The sequence below is a fragment of the Canis aureus genome, chromosome 13, assembly GCF_053574225.1.
Source record: "Canis aureus isolate CA01 chromosome 13, VMU_Caureus_v.1.0, whole genome shotgun sequence".
Classification (NCBI taxonomy): domain Eukaryota; kingdom Metazoa; phylum Chordata; class Mammalia; order Carnivora; family Canidae; genus Canis; species Canis aureus.
Genome location: NC_135623.1, coordinates 55,422,636 through 55,444,745, shown reverse-complemented (window position 1 = coordinate 55,444,745; position 22,110 = coordinate 55,422,636). Strand labels below are relative to the sequence as shown.

General features: G+C 32.1%; 1 protein-coding gene across 11 annotated transcripts in view; it reads left to right on the top strand.

Moving 5' to 3' along the window:
• LRBA (LPS responsive beige-like anchor protein) overlaps positions 1 to 22,110 on the top strand; it is a 721,151-nt gene that overhangs the window by 198,614 nt on the left and 500,427 nt on the right. For all 11 annotated transcript variants that reach the window (XM_077846317.1, XM_077846318.1, XM_077846323.1 and 8 more), the window contains 3 exons: positions 3,771 to 3,904; positions 15,251 to 15,329; positions 17,301 to 17,434. In XM_077846317.1, coding sequence (XP_077702443.1) covers positions 3,771 to 3,904; positions 15,251 to 15,329; positions 17,301 to 17,434 — 347 coding nt within the window. The remainder of the gene's footprint in view (positions 1 to 3,770; positions 3,905 to 15,250; positions 15,330 to 17,300; positions 17,435 to 22,110) is intronic.

Here is a 22,110-nt window from a genome sequence, read left to right as displayed (position 1 = left end):
GAAAATATCCTGAAATCTATCTGCTGCTTTTTTTTTTTTTTTGTCCTTTAATTTGGATCATTACGACTTTGAATTTTCTTTATTTTTATATGGTCCAAAGCTGAAGCATTATTAGTTATTTTGCTTTCTCAGTATTGATTTGAATCAGCCAAAGAATTTGGAAATTGATTAATTTTCTTTCTCTATTAAGTACATAAGTAGGCTAAAAAATTGAAAACTTTATCCATTTGTGAGCATATGTATTTTTTATTTTGGTAGTAATACATGCATAATTTAATATCTTGGAAATCTTTATTACTGCTTCTTGTAGACGATTATACTATAGGATTGTGTTTAAATGTTAAAATGAGGGCAGCCCAGGTGGCTCAGTGGTTTAGCGCTGCCTGCAGCTCAGGGCATGATCCTGGAGGCCTGGGATCAAGTCTTGTGTCGGGCTCCCTGCATGCAGCCTGCTTCTTCCTCTGCTTGTGTCTCTGCCTCTCTCTCTCTCTCTGTCTCTCATGAATAAATAAATCTTTTAAAAAAATGTTAAAATGATTGTGGTAATGGTTGCACAACTCTGTGAACATACCAAAAACCATTAATTGGTTTTGTACAATGTGTGAATTATATCTCAGTAAAACTTAAGAAAAAGGTCAATATGAGAAAACAGTTCAAATTGGAGGCTCCTGTTTAGACAAACCTGGAATTGTAGGGCCTTTACTTTGACAAGTTACTTTACCATCTGAGCTTTACTATTTTAACTTTTAAAGTGAAGGTAATATGTATGTTAGGACTACTTGGAGAATTAGGTAATAATTCTTGGCATATTGTCAGTTTATTTTTTTATTTATTTTTTTTGTCAGTTTAAATCATAGCTATTAATTTATAAATTTATAAAATAGGATCACGTGAGAACACAAAAAATAGTGTATTACGAGCTTTGACTTGAAGATTCTGGGGAGGCTTATCTTTAAGAAAGGTTTTGAAAGATGAGAAGGAAGAGATTACTGGCTAGCAGGGCTAAGAAAGCTGCATCCTAGCTGAGGAATAGTATATGCAAAGGGTCAGAGTTGTAAAATGCTGTATATGCTGAGGAACCATAAGAGCATACAGCAGAAGTGTATGAGGAATGCTAGATAAAATGTAGGTACCTGCACTTTGGATGTATTAGGAATGAGAATATGAGGAAGATCTTAGAAAATATTTACTGAACTATAATAAAGAATAAGTATACATGATTGATAACATTATTAATGATAGTAGTTTAAAGGGTTAGAAATGAGATCAAGTTTTTGTTACTTTTAATTAACCATGTTGTCTTTGACAAATAGTGATTGTGTATACTAAGGAACATTTGTAGTAAATTTACCAGTTTTGCAATGTTTTGTTGTGAAAACATTCAGAGAAGTTGAAAGAATTCTACAATGAATGCCCATAAACCCATCACTGAGATACTGCAATTAACCTTTCATTCTATTTGCTTCATCATATGATTCTTCATATACCCTTCCGTCTATCCGTCAGTCTTATTTTGTGTGTGTGTTTCAACAGACATTGGTTCACTTCATAAACATTTCAGTATGCAGATCTTTTAACTAGAGTTCAGTATAGTTTTTTTTAAGGTAAAATGTACATACATTGAATGGCACCAATCTTAAGTGTACCATTTGATGAGTTTTGACAACTTTGTACACCTGTGTAAACCAAATCCTCAATCAAGACATCAGTCTTGAAAGTTCCCTCTTGCTACTTCCCAGCTAGAGGAAATTATTCTTTGATCTTCTTCTACCATAGGTTAGTTAGGCCTTTTCTAGAACTTCATGTAAAAGGAAATATAAAATTTATGTTCCTTTGTATAAGGTTTTCTTCACTCAACATAATGCTTTTGAAATTCACCTATGTTATGTTTATCAACAGTTTCTTTTAATTGCTAGTATTGTTTCATTGTATGAACATATCACTCATTTTTGGAAGGATTCTGAGCTATATCTATTTTTGGCTATTAGATAAGGCTTCTTGTACATAATTTTTGTGAGCATAAGTTATCTTGGGGAAATTCCTAAGAGTTGGCTGGTACATTGGGTAGTTTTAGGTCTTAAATTTCAATTATGGAAAAAATATTTTCAGTTTTCTATATTTTCAGTTTTCTAGTATCATTTTCTGTTGCTCATTTCAGTGATTATTATATTAGTGAACTAGACCTTGCTAGTTCTTTCTTTTGTGAACAAATAAGAGAGTAAATTCTGCACAGCACTCCTCCCTCTAAAACAGATTGCTAGGGTATGTACCTAGAGATTTTCTTAAACAATAGGCTAATGAATTTCTGCCTTGAGTAGGAAATGCATAATAATAAATGTAATTTTTTTTGTATTATTTTGAGTGTACCCTTAGTGTGCGCACATGGGAGTGCATGTGTGTGCCTACACAAACATATATGGTCATATTTACTCCCTGTAAAGTCAGTAATCTTCATCTGATATAAGCTACCATGATTTAAGCACACCATTTTGGATTGAGGGCTCAGGTGGCTGTTGCTTCTATTTTTTAGTGTATAGTTAACATCGGCAGTCACCCTTATAATGATGTGACACCAGCTACCCCCAAGTACATTGAATAAGCCATGCCTAACAGAAGAGAACTTGATTTAATTGGCAACAGTGTTTGCCGTCACATGATAGGCACTGAAGTAAAACAGAACCTATTTCGCTGCTTTGTATTATCTTTCTTTAGTATAACAACAAAAACAAAGTGTATTTTTAAGGTACTGGAATTACATAATTTCCACTTTTGAATACATTTATTTGGATCAAGTATCTAAGTAACTTTATTTAGAAACTGAATACTTTAAAGCTGTTAAGGGAATACTTGAAGCTTGCAGTTACAATATTGTCAACAAAAGATGTGATTAAATAAATTGAATGTTGAAGACTTTAGGCTTATGGTTAACACCAGGTAATTAAAAGTAAGCACTGCTGTGGGAGTGCATTATATATCAGCTGTCCTCTTTACCTCATTAACTGGGTTTTTGCATGTTTATGGAGCTAACTTCAATTAAAAATGCCTTTTAGTTATGCCTAATAAGGTCCTTTAGTTACTATTTTGGTATAAAGTATTACACTTTAATTGAAATTGGTTTATCATAAATACCTATGTTTGAATAATAGACAAAATAAATAAATTTGATTATTTGGAAATTTTTGCATCTAGCTTTTATACCTATGCATTGTTTTTTTCTATATAATATTAACAAAAGATAGTCTTTGGGGATTAAAAGGAAAAAATTAGATTATATACATGTTAAAAATAGTTTATCTGCATTTTCTTTTTTACCTTAGATTTCTAAGGTTTTGTGATTTCAAATTAGTGGTGCTTTAAAATCCATGTAGAAACATGTTGTTTTCTGCTTCAATTCTGAGGTTAAGAAAAAGTTAATTACTTTTCCACTTGAGTGCCAAAATCCCTTTTTTATATACCTTTGCTTATATTTTATTTAAGTTGGATGATTAAAGATGATCATAAGTTTAAAGAATATTATATAGTAATTGTAAGTTCAAATGTTATAATGAATTCTTTTATTTCCATAGGATATTGTTTTTATTCTAAAACATTGAAATGCAGGTAAATATGAACACCATTGGAAAGATTTCTTATTGAGAGAATATTCTAAATTGTACATCAAAATAGAAATAAATTCTAAAAGGAAGTTAATTTCTTTCTGTTTTGAAATTAATGTAATTAACTTGAATGATCCTTTGTATTTTAAAATCTGTTTACTTTCTTTAATACAGAAGTGTCATCATTTCAACAAAAAAATCAGCAGTCTTACCTTCTACACTTACTACAAGTCTACCTACAAATGCTGTCAGTGTGGTTTCTTCAGTAGATTCAACCCAAACCTCAGATGGAGGAGGAGAATCACCTGGTGAGTTAGTTATTAATGATTTGAACAAAAAAAGTTTGTAAATCCCACTTTTGCAAAGTTGAGAATTTTTGATTAGTTATTTTGTTAGGCTTATTATAAATCATTATGCATTTATATTATGATGTTAATTGTTTCATAATTTTCTGAATAAATTTGAGTAGTATCAAATTGTAACAAATTTCAATATCTTCTTAAACATCATAATTTTTCTTAATGTTTAGTGATAAGAGGAAATGTTCACAGCTGGTTAAGTAAAAAAATATGTACAATACATAACATGTAATCATAGGTATGTGTAGTATATACATCTTTTATATATGGGAAAAGCTAGGAATAGTATTCTGAAGTTTTTGATTATTTCCATGTGGCTGAACTACTGGCAATTTTGATTTTTTAAGTTTCGTGTTAGTTTCTTTTTCAAAATTTTGTCAGTAATGTTGTATTAGGTTTATGCTTTGGAAAAAATAGTTATTGAAAAAAAACTTCTACTTGAAAACCAAAATCTATAGTAGTAGTATTATGTGTGCTGTGTTGCCTTTTATTTTATTAAAAATTAAAAAGACCATATATACCTTATATTTTAGATCAGTTTTAGGTTGTAGGAAAATTGAATGGCCAGTACAGAGTTCCATGTACTATCTCAGCATTTCCTATTCTCATTGCTCCCCATTCCCTATTACTAACATCTTACAATAGTGTGGTATGTTATATTTTTTCATCATTGTTTTAGTGAGAAAATATAAAAGAAAATAAGTGTAGAACTCTACCAGATTTTTCCATTATACTCAGATGCTTTCATTTTACTTTGGAGAAGAAACAATTTGGGAATCTCTGTTGGATGGATGCAAATTTCTGTTATTTCACCCCATCCAAAATCCTTAAAAAAATCAGCTATGATTTTTTTTTTTTTCTAGAGCTGGGAAAAAGATGGAGGTACTTATAGCTATGAAACTGTATGCCATCTTTTAAACTCAGTATTAGTGAATTTCTAATAACTTCCCAGAGCAAATGTAGTAAGTTTTAGAGGATTGCAGTATACTGAGTAAAATGTTTTCCTCTTATTTTGAATATATTGCCCTTTAATTTCAGTTTATGAGATAAGGTAATTAAAACAACCCTCTGATTGCTTTTAAATGTATTTTTCAAAATTTAAATCATGCAGTCATTAGAAGAGATAAGAAACAGAAATGTGAGAGGTATACGGGCAACATTGGATAAAAATTTATTTCTGAAACATTATAATTTTTTCCAGTAAGTCCATTATTATAAAAACTCATCCTGAAGAACCATATGCAGATTTACAAAATAATTTGCTATTTTGAGGACTATTCATTTATTGTGAAACCCTCACAAACCTCTGTATCCACCGTTTTCCCCCATTATTTAAATTTTAAAAAATTTCCAGTGGTGATAATTCTCAGTTTTCAGGTTCTCCCATTTTGTGCTAGAATTGTTAGCTCTTTCTCTCCAAAATCCCTTAATTAAAAAAAAAATAAGTTCCTCATTAAGTTATTTCAAATCTTCTTCCTGTTGATGGTCTTTATTTTTATCATTTGTTTTTCATAACTGTTCCCTTTCCTCTTTCACTGTGCTCTTGTTGTTTTTATATGATGTCTCCATTTTACTTTATTCCTCTTCCATTCCATTTATTGCCTTACTACCTTGATAAGGGAAATCTAAGTCAATTTGGTGTTTTCAGTCATTGTACTTCTCATACTCCTACAGCCTCACTATACATACTTTGTTTACCATACTTGCCAAGTATCCTGTTCTTTTTTCACTTGGAATCCAAACCCCACAAATAATTATCTCTTTGCCATCAATATTTTTAACTGAGAGATTTTTTTTTTTTGGCAGGTGTCTTGATTTAAGTTATTTGCCATTAAAAAAAATAGGTGACATATATTTAATATTTAATTTCCTCCTCCTGGTTCAAGCAAGATTTGGGAAAAAATGATTTGTGGATAAATTGATAGTTGTAACTGTCAGCTGAGCAGGCAGTTTCTCCTTCTTCTTCTTCTTCTTCTTCTTCTTCTTCTTCTTCTTCCTCTTCCTCTTCCTCTTCTTCTTCTTCTTCCTCCTCTTCTTCTCCTTCTTCTTCCTCTTCCTCTTCTTCTTCTTCCTCTTCCTCTTCTTCTTCCTCTTCTTCTTCCTCTTCCTCCTCCTCTTCTTCCCCCTCTTCCTCCTCCTCTTCCTCCTCCTCCTCCTCTTCCTCTTCCTCCTCCTCTTCCTCCTCCTTTTTTTTTTTTTTTTTAAAGATTTTATTTATTTGAACAATAGCAGGAGGAGCAGAGGGAGAGGGACTGCAGGGGCTGCATCCCAGGACCTTGAGGTCATGACCTGAGCTGAAATTAAGAGTCAGGTACTTAACCAACTGAGCCATCCAGGCACTCCTGGGCAATTTATTCTTGCAGATCTGGGTAAACTAGGTATTAGTCTTGGTTTGATCTTACATTATTTTCTTTGTATGAAGATATAGTAAATATCTGTCCCTGTTGATTGTAGTCCTTAAATCTTTGTGTCTTGGGATGACTTCAGTTCTGAATTTTATGGTGAGTTAGCAACAAAAAATAAACTAAAATTCATTAATAGATAATTGATTAATAAAAAATACACTTGATAGTACATGATATAATAGCAAAAACAAGAATTTCTTTGGAAAAAAACATGTAAATATAATACATAGAATAGGACTTTTGTAGCAGAAACGTTTAAACTATTTGGAAATTTTGATACCAAAATTGTTTGATGCACTTGGATCCCAGAAAAAGAATTAGAGCTTGTCAGCTTTTGTGTGGTTAGATCTTCTTCTGTCATAATATTATCACCAACTAAAAAACAAAGCTAACAAAAAAGCAGAAATAGACCAATAAATATTGCTGGAGGGGAGCAGTGTGTGAGGATGGGTGAAATGGGTGAAGGGGAGTGGGAGATAGAGGCTTCAAGTTATGGAATGAATAAGTCATATAACATAGGAAATACATAGTCATTGGTATTGTATGGTGAAAGGTAGTAATTACACTTGTGATCATAGCATAATGTACAGAATTGTAGACTCACTATGTTGTACACCTGAAACTAATGTAACATTGTATATCAACTGTACTTAAAAAAATCATCCAAATTTATAATAATGCAAAAAAATGAGGATTTGTACATTTACATTTTAAGCAGTACACATTATTGAAACCATGCTTAATACACAAATTTGGATTATCATACAAATTTCAGATTTTAGTTTGGATAGTATTCCTTAACTTCTGTAACATTTTATTAGCAAAGTATAGTCCATTAATAATATTGGCAAATCTTTCTCTATAACTGAAAAAAAGATATTTTTCAGAGAACAAGGTATACCTTTGGTATATGCATATTTTAAAAGAAAGCTAAAGGAGAAAATGGTTTTCATAAATATCAAAATCTGGAAATTTTAAAGTTACTCATCAGTTTAATTGCCCAGAATGCAGTATGTGTTATGATGCCATTACTCTTTTTTTAGATATGCTAACATGTTTTTTCAACCGTGATGCAAAGCATAAGTGATTCAAACAAAAATGAAGCTAACTCAATAAAGGACCTAAATAGACTGTTTTGCAGTAATTTATATGCTGGGTGTTTGCTAGTTTGTAAAATATAATAATTATACTCCTCATTACAATATAAGGCTCTGTTCTGTTGATCAGAGCCATGTATATTATTAATTAGCATGTTTATTTTTAACATTGAAGAGAAATATTTGATTCTGCTTTATATAAAATTTGACCCAAGAGGTTTGTATTTACTCAATGAATAGAAGTTTCTTTTACTTAATAAAGAATTTTACTGGGCATATGGACTACTCGTCCTACAACTGGGTCAGAATGGGTGAGGAGGTTGGGGGCGAGAAAGGGAGAGGGAAAGAAATCTAAAAATACAACGTTTAGGGATTAAATATTGGCATTTGTTTTAATGATGCTTTATTGTGAAGGACATTATTTATTTAGACCCTTAGGGACCTTAAGTAAACAGTTGGCTGTTCCCTGGGTAGATAAGAGACAGATGATGTATTTGCATTTTCTTTTTTGTTCTTTTGAATGTCTGGAAAACTGTCAGTTTGAAGGAGCCAGTTTATCAGTGTAAGGATAAGGAAAAGATAAGTCAGTATCATTCCACATGTTCAAAGTAGCTTCTGCATTTACATATGTGTGATTGCCTATTAAAAATATTTAATGTTAATTTAAAATGATAGTCATAAATGTATGATTTTATCTGAGTTGAAAAAATGCAGAATATTTGGAAATTACTTTTTTCCCCTGGCAGAAAAAAAGGACAACCCCTGTGAAATTATTGATACATTAGTTTATTTTTTCATGTGATATTTTTCTTATATAATCATTGCTAGTTGATTTTTAAAAAAGTTTTTATTTAAACTTCAATTAGCATACTTGTAATACTAGCTTCAGGTATACAATTTAGTGATTCCATTCAACGCCCGGTGCTCATCACAAGTGTAACCCTTAATCTCCATCACCTATTCCACCCATCCCCCTCACCTTTTTATCTTTGTTGGTAAAGTGTTCTCTTATTATTGGAAAAGACTGTTTTGTAGAATCCCTTTCTGCTGTAGTCTCTTTTATGTTTGAAAATTGGCATCACTTCCAGGATAGTATTAGGAAGGTATTTTTGTTACTTTAATTTACTGCACCATTTCAGACTTTTGATATGCATTTCAGCTTGTTAAAATCAGAGTCAGCCACAGTAAAAGCTTATTTTGTTTTGTAACTACTATCTAAAGCCTCATACAAATATTTTCATGAGATTTATTCTGTCTTTATTTTTATAGATGGGACTTTATACGTTCCTTTTTTTCAGCTTCAGAAAAGTTCAAGAAAAACTACCAGTAGTCCTTTGAGACAGTACCTGTTATACTCTCAATAAAGATGGTCTTTAAAAACTATCACCAATTAAAAAAATAAAACTCAGAGATAGTTAATTAGTGATAGAAGTCAATGGCCAATTATGGTTTAATGATCATATTGCTGTCAAGGATTTAGAGAATTGGAGGTGTCATTAACTATAATAAAGATATTTGGTCTCTGAAGTAGGTTGTTGAGTGTTGTGTAGGAATAGAAGGATTGGCACTGAGTCTCAGAAATGCCAGATACTGAACGGCCAAAGATTCTTTTCAACTTCACCTTGTTTTGCCCTCTAGTTTGAAATGTTAATGTGGGGGGTGGGGGGAGAGAAAATGGAAAACTTTTGATTGTGAAGTGGAAATTCATATATTTTCTTAAAGAAAATGTCATTATGAAGAAATGTGTACTTCACTTTAAAATTAATTCTATGCATTAGGATAGATTCCATTCAGTTTGTTAGGGTTTTTTATGTAGTTAGCTTTCAATTGAGCAAGATGGAGAGGAGGAGAAGGCAGCAATTAATAAAAATCCCAGTAAAAAGAAAAGTCAACACTGATTTTCAAGGGAATGGGAAGGAAATGAGTTATGGAAAAGACAGATTCACAACATTATCTTCTTACTCTAAGAGGTGGGCTCCGTAAGTATCCAAAGGTTATTTGTCTAAAATTGCTTACAATGTCCTCCCTCAAACAACCAAGTCTGCAGGGGGTCGGTCAAACAGTCTAGATTTCTGAATCTCTATGTTTGGCTGAGAGTTAGTGATTAGAACTGAATCAGAATTATTGACCTAGTTCTCCCTGAAGACCAAGCATATTTCAGAGAAAGTCAAGTTGTCCCAGATCCTTGCTGATTAGAGCCTGACCGTTTTGCTTATGCCCATAACTAATTTTATTTGCTTTACCTAAGAGTAAATTGAATCAAAATGCCCAGATATAAATGAAGTGAGCCTGAAGAAATTGTGGGAGTGAAGTAAGGCAGTACAGGCTTTTAATAAAAGTATTTTTTGTACAATGGCTAGTTTATCAAATGTTTATGGTTTTGTTTTATTTTATAGCAATCTGATAAATGAAATTGTTGGAAATACACTTTTTGTAACAGTTAAATCTGAGATTGATTCTTTGCTTTGAAACTCTGGACTTTTAAACAGATTTACCTTTACTTAAAAAAAATTGAATAAAGTTTTTAAAAGGCAGTTTATAAGTCATTTCATGTAAGTTATTTATACTTAATGTCACATTAAATAATCATTGAAGAATTTGGGTGTATTTTCAGCCCAAAGTACAGACAGAAGGGAACTATGATAATTTTAAGTATTTTAAAGGAAGCTATTATTCATTGTGTATTTATTATGATCCAGGCTCAGAAAAATTCTGTGAAGTGTAGGTATCACTATTCATTTTATAGATTAGGAAAATAAAGCACAGAAGCTTAAGTAACTTTACCCAAGGTCCCACTGCTAGTATGTGGCAGAGCTACTTCCCCCAAACTTTTCTATCATATGACAACCCCTGAAGGGTAGTTAACTGGCTTAATATTGATAGAGCTAGGATTCAGTTTGAGAATGATTTGGTGGTAGGTTGCTGGTGAAGAAGTGTTTTCTACTAGTGTAGAACATGTTTATAAAGAAATTGGTATGGAAGTTATGTGAGAGATTGATTGTTGAGAACTTGAGAGCTTAGCAGGATTTCCTTTAGATGTGGAAGAGAAAGGCTATGGTCTTGAATGACCTAACATTTCTTTTTGAAAGCGGTAAGGGAAATTGATTTCAGGCTGAGAAGAGTAGTGGAACTTTTATATTTATTACCAGAATTTAATAGGTAAGTAATATATAAATAGAAGGCTTGACTAAGAATGGATAGCAGGAATCATGAATATATAGTAGTCACTCAGAAGAGTTCTAGACTTTTCTCCCATAGTGCCTTGCAGAAATGTGGGAAAGTAACATTGGAGAATCTACTTTATCTTAGGTGCTTTACATTTTTTAATTTAAACATTCTAAGAATTGTGTTAAAAATTCGGTGGTATTTCTATTTTCTAACTCATACTGGTAAAATAATTTAAAAGGAATATTCTAGAATTCTGCATGGCAACAATCACTACACATTTGTAATGAATGATAAAGGGTAAATGTCACTATATATAATAATTACAAATTATGAAGAAAAAATCTCTATGAAAATAAAAGGTCAGAGTAGTACTTGTTTCCTGTTTTGTTTCCAGTAAAGTGGGAAATTCATTCAATTTTACTAGCGGTCATAGAAGTATAAATTGTTTATTCTTTAGGGCAATTTGGCAATATGCATTCATATTTAAAGTATGCGTTTACTGACTTCTAGGAAGTTACCTTAAAAAAATCAAGGAGTGGGGCGCCTGGATGGCTCAGCTCAGTCAGTTAAGCATCCCACTCTTGGTCTCAGTTCAGGTCTTGATCTCAGAGCTATGAGTTTAAGTCCTGCATTGGGCTTCACAGTGGGCATAGAGCCTACTTAAAAAAAAAAAAAAAATGAAGGCGTGCACATACATTTATGTAAGCAAATACAAAACACTATTTATTATGGTAAAGAACTAGAAATGACTCAAGTGAATGTCTCTGGATTTTAGTTGGTCTGATAGATCCTTATGATTAGAAGCAGATTATGATATACTTCTTTAGTAGGAATATTATGGCAGAGAAGAAAAGAATCTAATCACCTGGTACGTAATTTTGTTTGTCTTGATTTTAATTCCAGTATAGTTAGCAGACAGTATTATATTCATTTCAGTTTCATACATCACCCAGTGCTCATCATATGGTGAACAATTTTGATTTGTCATAATGGTGATGATATCTACTTTCATTATTTGATACATGTTTGTAACCGCCAACTTTCTATATGGTAAAGTTACTCTTTTCCTTTGGTAATTAATAAGTTTTGTGGGAAAGTACTTTGAAATTATTTAAATATCCTGTCCCTCAGATTATTAATTTATCATATCAGTATGGCCTTTGCCCTCTTCACATTGTTTAAGCTCCAGTACCTTGCTTCTGGTCAGTGTAACCTCCATTCTGGTGCAAATGCTTTTCCTTGATCTATTCAGGCTGCTTGAGACCTGATTAGTTTAACAAGTTTCAGAAAAAGAGGGCCCTTTTGCTCTTAAAGCACAGTGTTTTTATGTTATAGTCATAATGAAAAAATAACTGATTTTACTTGTAACATAAGATTATAGATTCTCAGATAAGAGCTCGGAGATTTGGGGTGCCTGGGTGGCTCAGTTGGTTAAATGCACATCTCTTGATTTCCACTGAGGTCCTGATTTCAGAGTTGTGAGATCAGGCCCTATGTGGGGCTCTGTGCTGGGCGCAGAGCCTGCTGGGATTCTTTCTCCCCTTTTTCCTCTGCTCCTCACCACCCCACCCTGGGGGGGGGAAAAAAAAAGAGCACTAAGGTTTTAAGCCCAATTAAATTTACTGCCACATTTGGCGTCCTTTGTAGGGAGGGGAGGTGATGGGGATGATCTTCTGTGGCTTACAAATTTGGAACTAAGCTACAGTAGGGTCCTTAGTTCTTAGAGGTTCATCTTCACTGCCAGTTAATCATTAAGCTTATGCAGTATGTTGAAATTATACAACAGTTTTTCCTCTAGGCCTCTAGCATGTATGCTCTTGAGGTTGTAGACTAGCAAAATAAAGATTTTAAATAATTACACATTACAAATTCTTCCTTATTTAGTCGTTTACCATATCTCAGATTTGAATCTCTTGCTTTCTTGATTTTTATCCACTATGTTCTCTTACAATTAGGTCTCAACTTTGGCTGACTACAATTGTTTTAAGATGACTTTGATTATAACGTGTTGATTTGAGAAATGCTACCATGTGGAAAATGTGCATTTTATCTTGAAACAGGTGGTTATGGAAAAGAATTCTTACTTAGATATTTCTTTAATTCTGGTTCTTTTAAAATAATTGATGATTTTATCTTTTTTTGCCTGGCTTCATCTAAAGTCTCCATCAGTGTACTCTTACCAAAGGCCGCCAGGAATAACCTAGTTCAGTGAGGGGGAATGCACACAATAGGGAAGTTTGGGACATCTCAGTAATACAGTGTTAGAAAAAATTTATTATAGGGTTTGAGCTTATATTATGTGATTTTAGGGAAGAGTTAAGGAAGTGGGGCTTCCTTCTGAATTGGGCATCATTAAGCATGGGTATTTCTATGATGAGATATCCTAATAAATCTCATCTAGAAGCACAGAAATCTAAAGCTATAATTTGTAAAGAAGTCAGTCATTCATATTAGGATTTGGGATGTTTGACCGTCTTTGTTATTTGGACAGAGTTCGTGTTTTTGTCTTTTGGAACATGATCACATGGTGGTATTGTTTTGTGTTGATTCAGCATGATCACAGCATGGCTTTGTCTGATGCTGGTATTTTATGAAATTGTTTATATTCAGCAAGAGAACATCAGGACTCAGTTATGGGTTCTAAGCCAGTTCCTAGCAACACTAGGGCCTAAACGATATTGCCAGGACAGGCCTGGCCAGCTCCTTATATCAGAGGCTGCTTTTCCACTTTCTCAACTGTTTCTATCTTCTTTTTCTTTTTTTTAAATTCTAATTTAAATTTAAATTTTTTTTTTGGCATTTCTTCTTCTATCTCTCTTTTATTTATCTCTCTTTCCACACCACATTATGTTCTTTGGGTGCTTTCAGAATACCTATGTCTGAAGTTTTGTGAACAGGTCAAAAGCATCAGACCTCTCATAGTGTATAGATTCCAGCATCTTTTGAGCCACTCTTTTCTTTTGTATCAGCTTTGCATATTCTTTGTTTCATTTGCTTCAGTGTGTTTCTTGTCTTTTTGGACTCTTCCTCTATAGAATTGTGTTGGGATTTCAGTCTGTATTTACCAAAATACTAACTTGACACCCATTTAAGATACTGCTTTCGGAAACAAAGTTTACTGACTGAATTACAGCTGCAAGCAAATATGCATGTCTTTTGTACCTATGGACTCTATGTTGTTAGGATATCGTCCCATTTGAGTTCCAGTGACTCTTACAGTCCTTGTATCATGAGGGACTTTTGGTACTGTATGTGTCTATTTTTTTTCTTCCTTATATTGGCCTTAGAAAAACAAATGGCTGTTCTGTTTCTGTAGGCCCTACTCCTAGCTTAAATTGAATGATTTAATGATGATTAATGATTAATGATTTAATGAATTCCATCCCTATATCCTAATTATTAAACAAACTTTATTTTCCCCCTACTTTCTTAAGCGTTTAGGACTCCTTAAGCCTCAGTAAATTATCCACAAATTAGTGTTCTAGATTCACTCTTTCAAGACTTGTTATATTGTTTTTGTTTGTTTGTTTGTTTGTTTTTTTTACTTTTCCAGAGTTACTTCCCTGGTGATTATTTTTCTCTTGGCAAGTAAATGTTATAAGCACATTTATTTGTTGAAAACAAAGATGATGATTCTTGTATAGGGTAAAATAGTTTGAACATTTTATATTATAGGATGAATCAGCCATTCAGTAAAATATACAAGAGTATTTAAAGGTATCTGGCAGTATTCATTGGAGATAAGATCATGTGTAGAAATTAATTTTACATGGTAGTTTGAACATAGAGAGAGACATAAAAAAGTAGGAAATAGAGAAATATACCGGGTGGGAAGATTGACCTGTAAAATATGGGGGATGAGAATGATTAAGGGAATAATTTCTACAATTAATAGAAATTGAGGACCTTTGATGATCAACTCTCTAGGCTCTAGAGAGAGATGGATGAAACAGATGAGATTTCTGCTTTTAAAAAGATTAGTATAGTAGAAAGAAGGCTGTTTAAAAAATCAATTGAAATATAGTGTAACAAATGCACCAACAGGTTGTGTTCTAATTACACTGAGAATACAAATGAGATAGTATAACTTCTATTTGAATCATTTAAGAAAGGTTTCTCAGTCACTGGGTTATGTTTGCTAGGCCAGACTCAGAAGCATTCAGGGTATAGCATAAGTTATTTGGTGACAATAAGGAAGGTCAGTTTTTATGGAAGTGGAGGTTTATGTACTTGAGGCTAAATTTGATATTAGCTCTTTATGCTTTTTGCTTCAATTTTAAAAAGTTTCTACTTGTAAATCTCTATTGCCACTTGCTGGATAAAGGCAATCATGACTCTAATTTAGTGAGTCAGAATTTAGTTTTCTATTACCTCTGCAGCTGATGGATCATAGGTCACTTAGTGTAATAATCAAACTTGTAACTAAGCTTCACATATAAAGTGGTTCAAGAAAGACCTTGTTAATGGTAGATTTTAATGTTATCCAAATTATAATGGGCATTTAAAGATGCACCGTAATGTTTTTTGTTGACATGGTATAAAGATAGCTTCTTTGTTTGAACCTTTATCTAAAAACAGAAAATTTCTATAAATTTTTTTTTTTTTTTTTTTTTTTTTTTTTATAGGTGGTAGATCATCTAATGCGAAATTGCCTTCGGTGCCAACAGTTGGCTCAGTTACATCAGACCAAGTTTCAAATATGAGGTATTAAAACTATTAATTTGGATATTTCTAATTTATTCCTTTTGATGACTCTAAATCATCTAGCTTCAGTTTTTACTTTCTTTTGTCTATTTCTTTTTTAAAAATCATAAGTGACATTTAGAGGCTTGAATATTTTAGAAACTCCTTTTTTAAAGATTATGAGATGTAAAAGGTTTATGGGAAGTGGCTATTATGATTAATAACTGCTGCATGCATAACAAATATTTGATTACACAGGTGGTAACTTGTGACTTAGGTTTCATATGATTATAAACTGGAAATTTAGAATTTACTGTTCATTTTCTACAAAAATGCTGAAATAATAAGGTATAGCCAATCAGCCAAAGCCACAGTGAAACTGAATAGTAGTTAGATTTTTGTTATTATTAACCTTTTTAAGTTGGGAATATACATTTCAAATTCTGATTTGGAATATTGTGAATATTTTTCACCAGTAGAGCCTTCGTGGTCAGAGTTCTTGATCCTCCCTGCCACAACTGGAAAATTCATAGCACTCCACAAATACAGGCATTAAGAGTGCTATAAGTATAGTCTTGTAGTTGTGATATTATCCAGGGATGAGTCTCTCTAAGTGCAGAGGAATAGTATTAAGGGCAATTCCTAGGGAAGAGATACTTATTGACAGAAGAAATTTCCATCAGCTTAGTAATTGATAGTTTCAGTAGCAATTCTTGTTGGTATTATGAAGTATCCTTGTACGAATTCATGGTAAGTAGTGGCTGTTTGTGTATATATATTTTTTAATTTAAATTCATTAATTTAAATGCCAACATATAGTATAACACCCAGTGCTCATTCCATCAAGTGCCCTCCTTAGTGCCTATCATCCAGTTACCCCATCACCCACCTCCCCTTCCGCAGCCTTTTGTTTCTGAGTTAGGAGTCTCTCATGATTGGTCTCCCTCTCTTATTTTTCCCACTCATTTTCTCTCCTTTCCCTTATAATCCCTTTTACTATTTCTTATATTCCACATGAGTGAGACCATATGATGATTGTCCTTCTCTGATTGACTTATGTGAGTATGTTTTATCAGTTAGGAATAAAGTTGTGGATACCTCTGAATTTCCTGACATTCAGGGAGCTTGTTTATTTTATTTGAGTAAATATATACATGTGTATGTTAATCTATGTGTTTATACCTATATGTATATATGCATATAGTCACAGGACATATTAATAATTAAATTGAGATCATTGTAAATGTGCCAGTAAAGTATACTAATTTCAAATGATGAAAAGTTGTTCAGATTATATTAGAAAAAAATTCTTATACATAAAAATGTCAATGAAAAATAAAACTGATTCAGTTTATAAACAATTATGGAGTCTGTGCTACAGCTGAGAACATAGAAATGAAGGTAGAATTCTTGAACTGAAGTTTATTAAACAATAAACTGCTGATGGTTTATTAATGAATAGACAAATTTTTTTGTTTTTTTTTTCTTAAAGACTTTATTTGAGAGAGAGAGCAAGAGAGAGCACACATGCACGAGTGGGGGTTGGGGCAGAGGGAGAGGGAGAAGCAGATTCCCCTTCAGGTGAGGAGCCCAATGCAGGGCTTGACCCGAGAACCCTGAGATTATGACCTGAGATGAAGGCAAATGCTGGGTCTGAGCCACCCAGGTGCCTTATGAATAGATAAATTTGATAAGTTTTTTTTTTTTTAAAGGTTGTAATGGTATTAAAATCAAGTGCTTTTGACTGACCTGTGAAGATTTCCATTAAGGGCTGATGCTTAGAGTGGTTATTTACAGATTGTCAGGGCTGGGGGTCGTAATATAGAACTGAGTAATAAAGGATATTCCAGCAGAAGGAATCATATGTGTAGCAATAATGGGTCCTTATGTAAATTTTAATTTCTCATGAATTTTATATTTCTGTGGAAACTCATTTTAAAAACTGAAAATTATAAATTCTAGTGAATAATTCAGATAACATCTTCCCATTAGTATTACAGAGAGGCTTGAACATGCTTTGGAAAAGGCAGCTCCTCTTCTGCGAGAGATATTTGTGGATTTTGCACCTTTTCTTTCTCGGACACTTTTGGGTAGTCATGGACAAGAACTACTTATAGAAGGAACAAGTAAGTGATTTTTTGTATGTCACTTTACAAATACATATTTAGAGTCATATTTAAATTTCAAGGTTAAAAACTTAAATGAATAATATAAGATGCCTGGAGTTTCATTGTTCAAGTATTTTTAACTTTTAACAAGATTTCTTTTAAAGAATATGTCTCATCTAATATTCTCATTTGATCTAGATTTTTTAATTAGTGATTTGGATAAAGCAGAAAAGTATGTACTGAAACAAAGAACTGAGACTTAGATTTCTTTTTTTTAATGTATTAGAATGAACTACGAGCATGGAGAATTGGAAAGATTAGTGTTAGAGTATTTAGTGGGCATTTACCTGGGATTTTACTCAAACTTAAGATCCATATAAACCATATGTATTGCCACATACTAGGAAAATGAGGACTGTGTTATTGGTCTTAATTAGTAGAATTCAATTTTATAAATAAATAGAAATAACAGTAGCATTCTATCCTGCTTATATCCTACATAGATTATTGAATCATTTGTAGGTAGTACTCTTTGAGACTGTGTCAAACTAGATAGCATGCAGAGTTGGTTCCTGAGTCAATTGGAAACCATGCTGTTTATGGCATGAGTGAGAAATATTGGGACTTTGTTTTGTTTTGTTTTGTTTTAATATGGGGCACTTGGCCTGTAGTGAATGTTTTCTAGTATTAGAATGGGTAACTTAACCAAGTACTGTTTCTGAGAGCAGATATCAGTTCATCAGAGAATAGCTTTTCAAACAATTCTGTTTAAAAGTTTAATAGACTGACTTCAAATTAGCAATCTTCATCTTTATAAAGAATATTTAAAGGATAAGCTAGAGGACTTTCATTAGTGACAATATATAATTTATTTTTATTTTTTATGATAATATATAATTTATTTTTATTTTTTTATTTAAAAGTGTTGGACTAAATGTTTGCTAAATCTGGCTTGTTGTGTCCATGATTGATGGTCTAGGATAAAACACTTCGATTCCCCTGAAGCTGAAAAATCATGGAAAATGTAATTATCTGTACTCTGGTTTCTTTAAAAAGCAATTTACAGTGTTAGGTTATTATGTAACAGTCACTAGATTATCTCTTGAGAAATTTCTTAAAAGTTGTAAAAAACCATTCTTTTTGTAGAAATAAGAATATGGAAATGCAAGGTAGAAGTAGTTTAATAGTTTAAGATATCTGTATCTTAGCATTAATTAGGGGATATCAGCACTTTGTAAGTAATAAGATTTAGCTGAAATAGGAATTTCATTATTATCTGGCTGTAGATATATATGGAGTTGGTGATGAGTGATCTCATTTCCATAGAGGGAAGAAGTAGCATTGAATTTATTTGTAAAAGTTCAGGTTTTAGAAATATTTAATTAATTTCAGGTAGAAATTTACTTTATCTCCTGAAGGATATAATTTATTTAGCCATGCTGGACTATTGATCTAATAAAGTTATAAAATTTGAAAGATAATGAATTGAAAAAATTGAAGGACTTCTCCTTTCAGATGAATTTATACTTCACATGTTAAATGCTTATTTTTTAAAGTGGAATGATAGCTTATAAACTACATTGCATTACTATAAAATGATGCAATGATTAGCATTATTTTAGGTGTAATCATTATCATTACATCAGGTGTAATGACATCACCCATTGGGTATCACCCATTATCATCAGGTGTATCATTGTAGCAAGACAGTTTCTTTTTAGTTAGTCTTTGAGTTTTTATGATAGATTCAACAATATAGGATCACCTTAGATACTCAGAAGTACTAAACTGCCAATTCAAGATCCTTGAATAAAATTTAATTAGATTCAATTTCTTACTGGTAAATTCCGGTAGACTGATAACAAAGTTGATTCACTCTTGATTCACTCTTATCTGTAAACCTGTGCGGTGCCTACTCATTGGGCTGTATTCATAAAATTTGCAAAAAATCTACTTTTATGTATCTTATATATGTATTTTAAGTCGTGAGGAATGTTTTGGATAGTGGTTTTTGTGCATTGTAAAATAAAGTTTTGAGTAGAAGTGTTTGCAGCATGGTACTGTATAAAAAGCACTATACTTAAAGACTGGAGACTGGCTGTAATCTTGCCTTTGTCAGTCACTGGCTGTATGACCAGATGCTGGAAATTTATTACTTTTACATTTTTTAAATGATTTTTTATTTAAAAATTTTTAAAAATATGTTAGATATTTACAAAGTAGAAAATGAAATAACCATAAAATTATTACCAACTCCCAAACCATCTTGTTTTGCTTATAATCGTTTGTTATATCTACCTCCCTTTATTTTGCTTTAGTACTTAAAAATAATTAGACATTATGTTGTTTTACCCTTAAAATATTAAAAATTCATTTTAAAAAGGATATTTTCTTACTTGATCACAATTGCTGCGATTATACCTAATATTGGTAATAGTTCTATGTCATATAATAGTTCATATTCATCTTTATTTAGATGTCTTTTTATAAATAATTTTCTTCTAATTGAGGTACAAACAAAATCAATTTATTGCATTTGGTTATGTGTTTTAACTCTTTACTAATATGAAACAGTTTTACTATATTTTTCCTCTGTTTTCATTGGCTTGTTGAAGAAATCTGGTTGGTTCTGTAGAATATTACATATTTTGGCACTCTGTAGTCATTTTTTTCCTGATGATGTCATTTAATGGCTTCTCTGTCCCATTTATCTTCTGGTGGCTTGAGATTAGATTTAAAAGTGTAATTAGAGAGAAGCCTGAGTGGCTCAGTCTGTTGTACGTCTGCCTTCAACTCAGGTCATGATCTCTGGGTCCTGGGTTCAAGTACCAAATCGGGCTTCTTGCTTGGTGGGGAGCCTTCTTCTCCCTCTGCCTACTGTCCCCCCTGCTTGCTTGTGTACTCTCTGACAAACAAATAAATAAATTCGTTCATTCATTCATTCATTCATTCTTTTTAAAAAAGAAGTTTAATTAGAGGTAACTTCATATTGTATCTTGCCTAAAATCATGTATTTTCTGATTATCTCAATTTTAGTGATATTAACTTCCTTTTTCAACCCTTTGTAAGGATTGATATTTTATTACTTATGTTTTTTTAAAGAGGACTTTCAAAAACAAAGAGAAAATTACTTAAAAAAGTAAAATTTATTCTGTCTTGCAATTACCATGTGTAAGTTCATTGTACACATTTTTACAAATCTAGACTTCATTATGGGGTGTTCATGATCTTATGTTCCTATACCTTAAAACATTTTGCTATTTCACCATTATTCATCAGTTATTCCAACTATGTAAGGACTAAAATAATGAGAAAACAAGAATAGTGGAATTGCCCCTAGAATTATGGTATAATAAGAAAACAAATCATCACTCTTGGATCACCCTCAGTTTTTACTGCATTTCCCAAAGTACTGGATCATATTTTAAGAAGATAGAAATTCCATTTTCTCAGTGGGGACAGGAACTGGTATTTGGGGAGGGCAGAAACATTTTAGGTATTATGTGGTTTCTGATCCTCCAATGGGCCCCAGTACATCTATACAGTATATTGTTTGTTAGTATTAAAATTTCATGGGGGTGCAATTAAGAAGAAAATGATCTGAAATGGCTTCCTAGTGGGGAGCAATAATGAAAGAAAGATTGAGAAATATCAGTGTACAAGGAATCTGTGGACACTATCTTTGTGGTCTTATTTTCAGCTTTCATTGAACTTAATTAAGAATTCAGAATTGTTTATTTTCTACCTTTAATGATAAAATAAAATTGACAGAAGACATTTTACAATTATTAGGCCGTCTGAGGATGAATATAAAGAGACAGAGAGCAGCTCTCATAAATTTTATCAAACTCAAGAATTCATTAGTGCACAATATATTTCTGTGGACAAAAAGGAAGTTGGTTTTCTTAGCATGTCATTAATAGAAAGGACTTCATTCTAAAAAAAATTATGCAATGTTTTCTGACAAGAACATGGAACATCTTATTTTGTGAAAAGGCAAGTGACAGTGTTCTTATATGGTTTTCATAGTGACCACAATTTATTTGGTATGGTTTCTAAGTGAATAAAAAAGGCAGGTGTGTTATGTGAAAATGATTGGAAGGAAAGGCTCATGTAGAAATGAAAAAGTTCAGTGGATTTCTCATTCTAAATGGTGTTTGAAAGTCCAAAGAAGAATATATTTTATAATTCTGGATCAAAGAAGATGGCTGTCTTTTCTACAAAATTTTGAATGATTCATCTTTTGCAAAGTACTATATTTGATGATGTAAGTTTAAGAAAAAGGACCAGAATTAATGATAAGCTAGAACCTATTGGAAGTTTATTTGAAATTTGGAGTTAGTATTTATAAAGTGGGTATTATGTTTATAGATTGATGAAGAACAGTTGATTATATCCAGAGTGCATTGCTCATAGAGGATATATACAAATACCTTTAAAACCAGAAAAATAGAGAATTAGAATTTGAGTATATTGTGCTTATTTTCTTATTAAAACTTCTAATAAGGTTTCTCATCGTGCCTTTATATGTAAATTAACTTGTCTTAAAAATATATATATTTTAAAAAGCTTCTTACATTTCGTATGGCGAATGGTTGTGACTGTTTTTCATTGTCTACTTGAAAGTTTAGGTAGATCAATGGGTTCAGATGTTACATTGCTAGCTTAATATCTGGTAAGTCATTTAATATTTC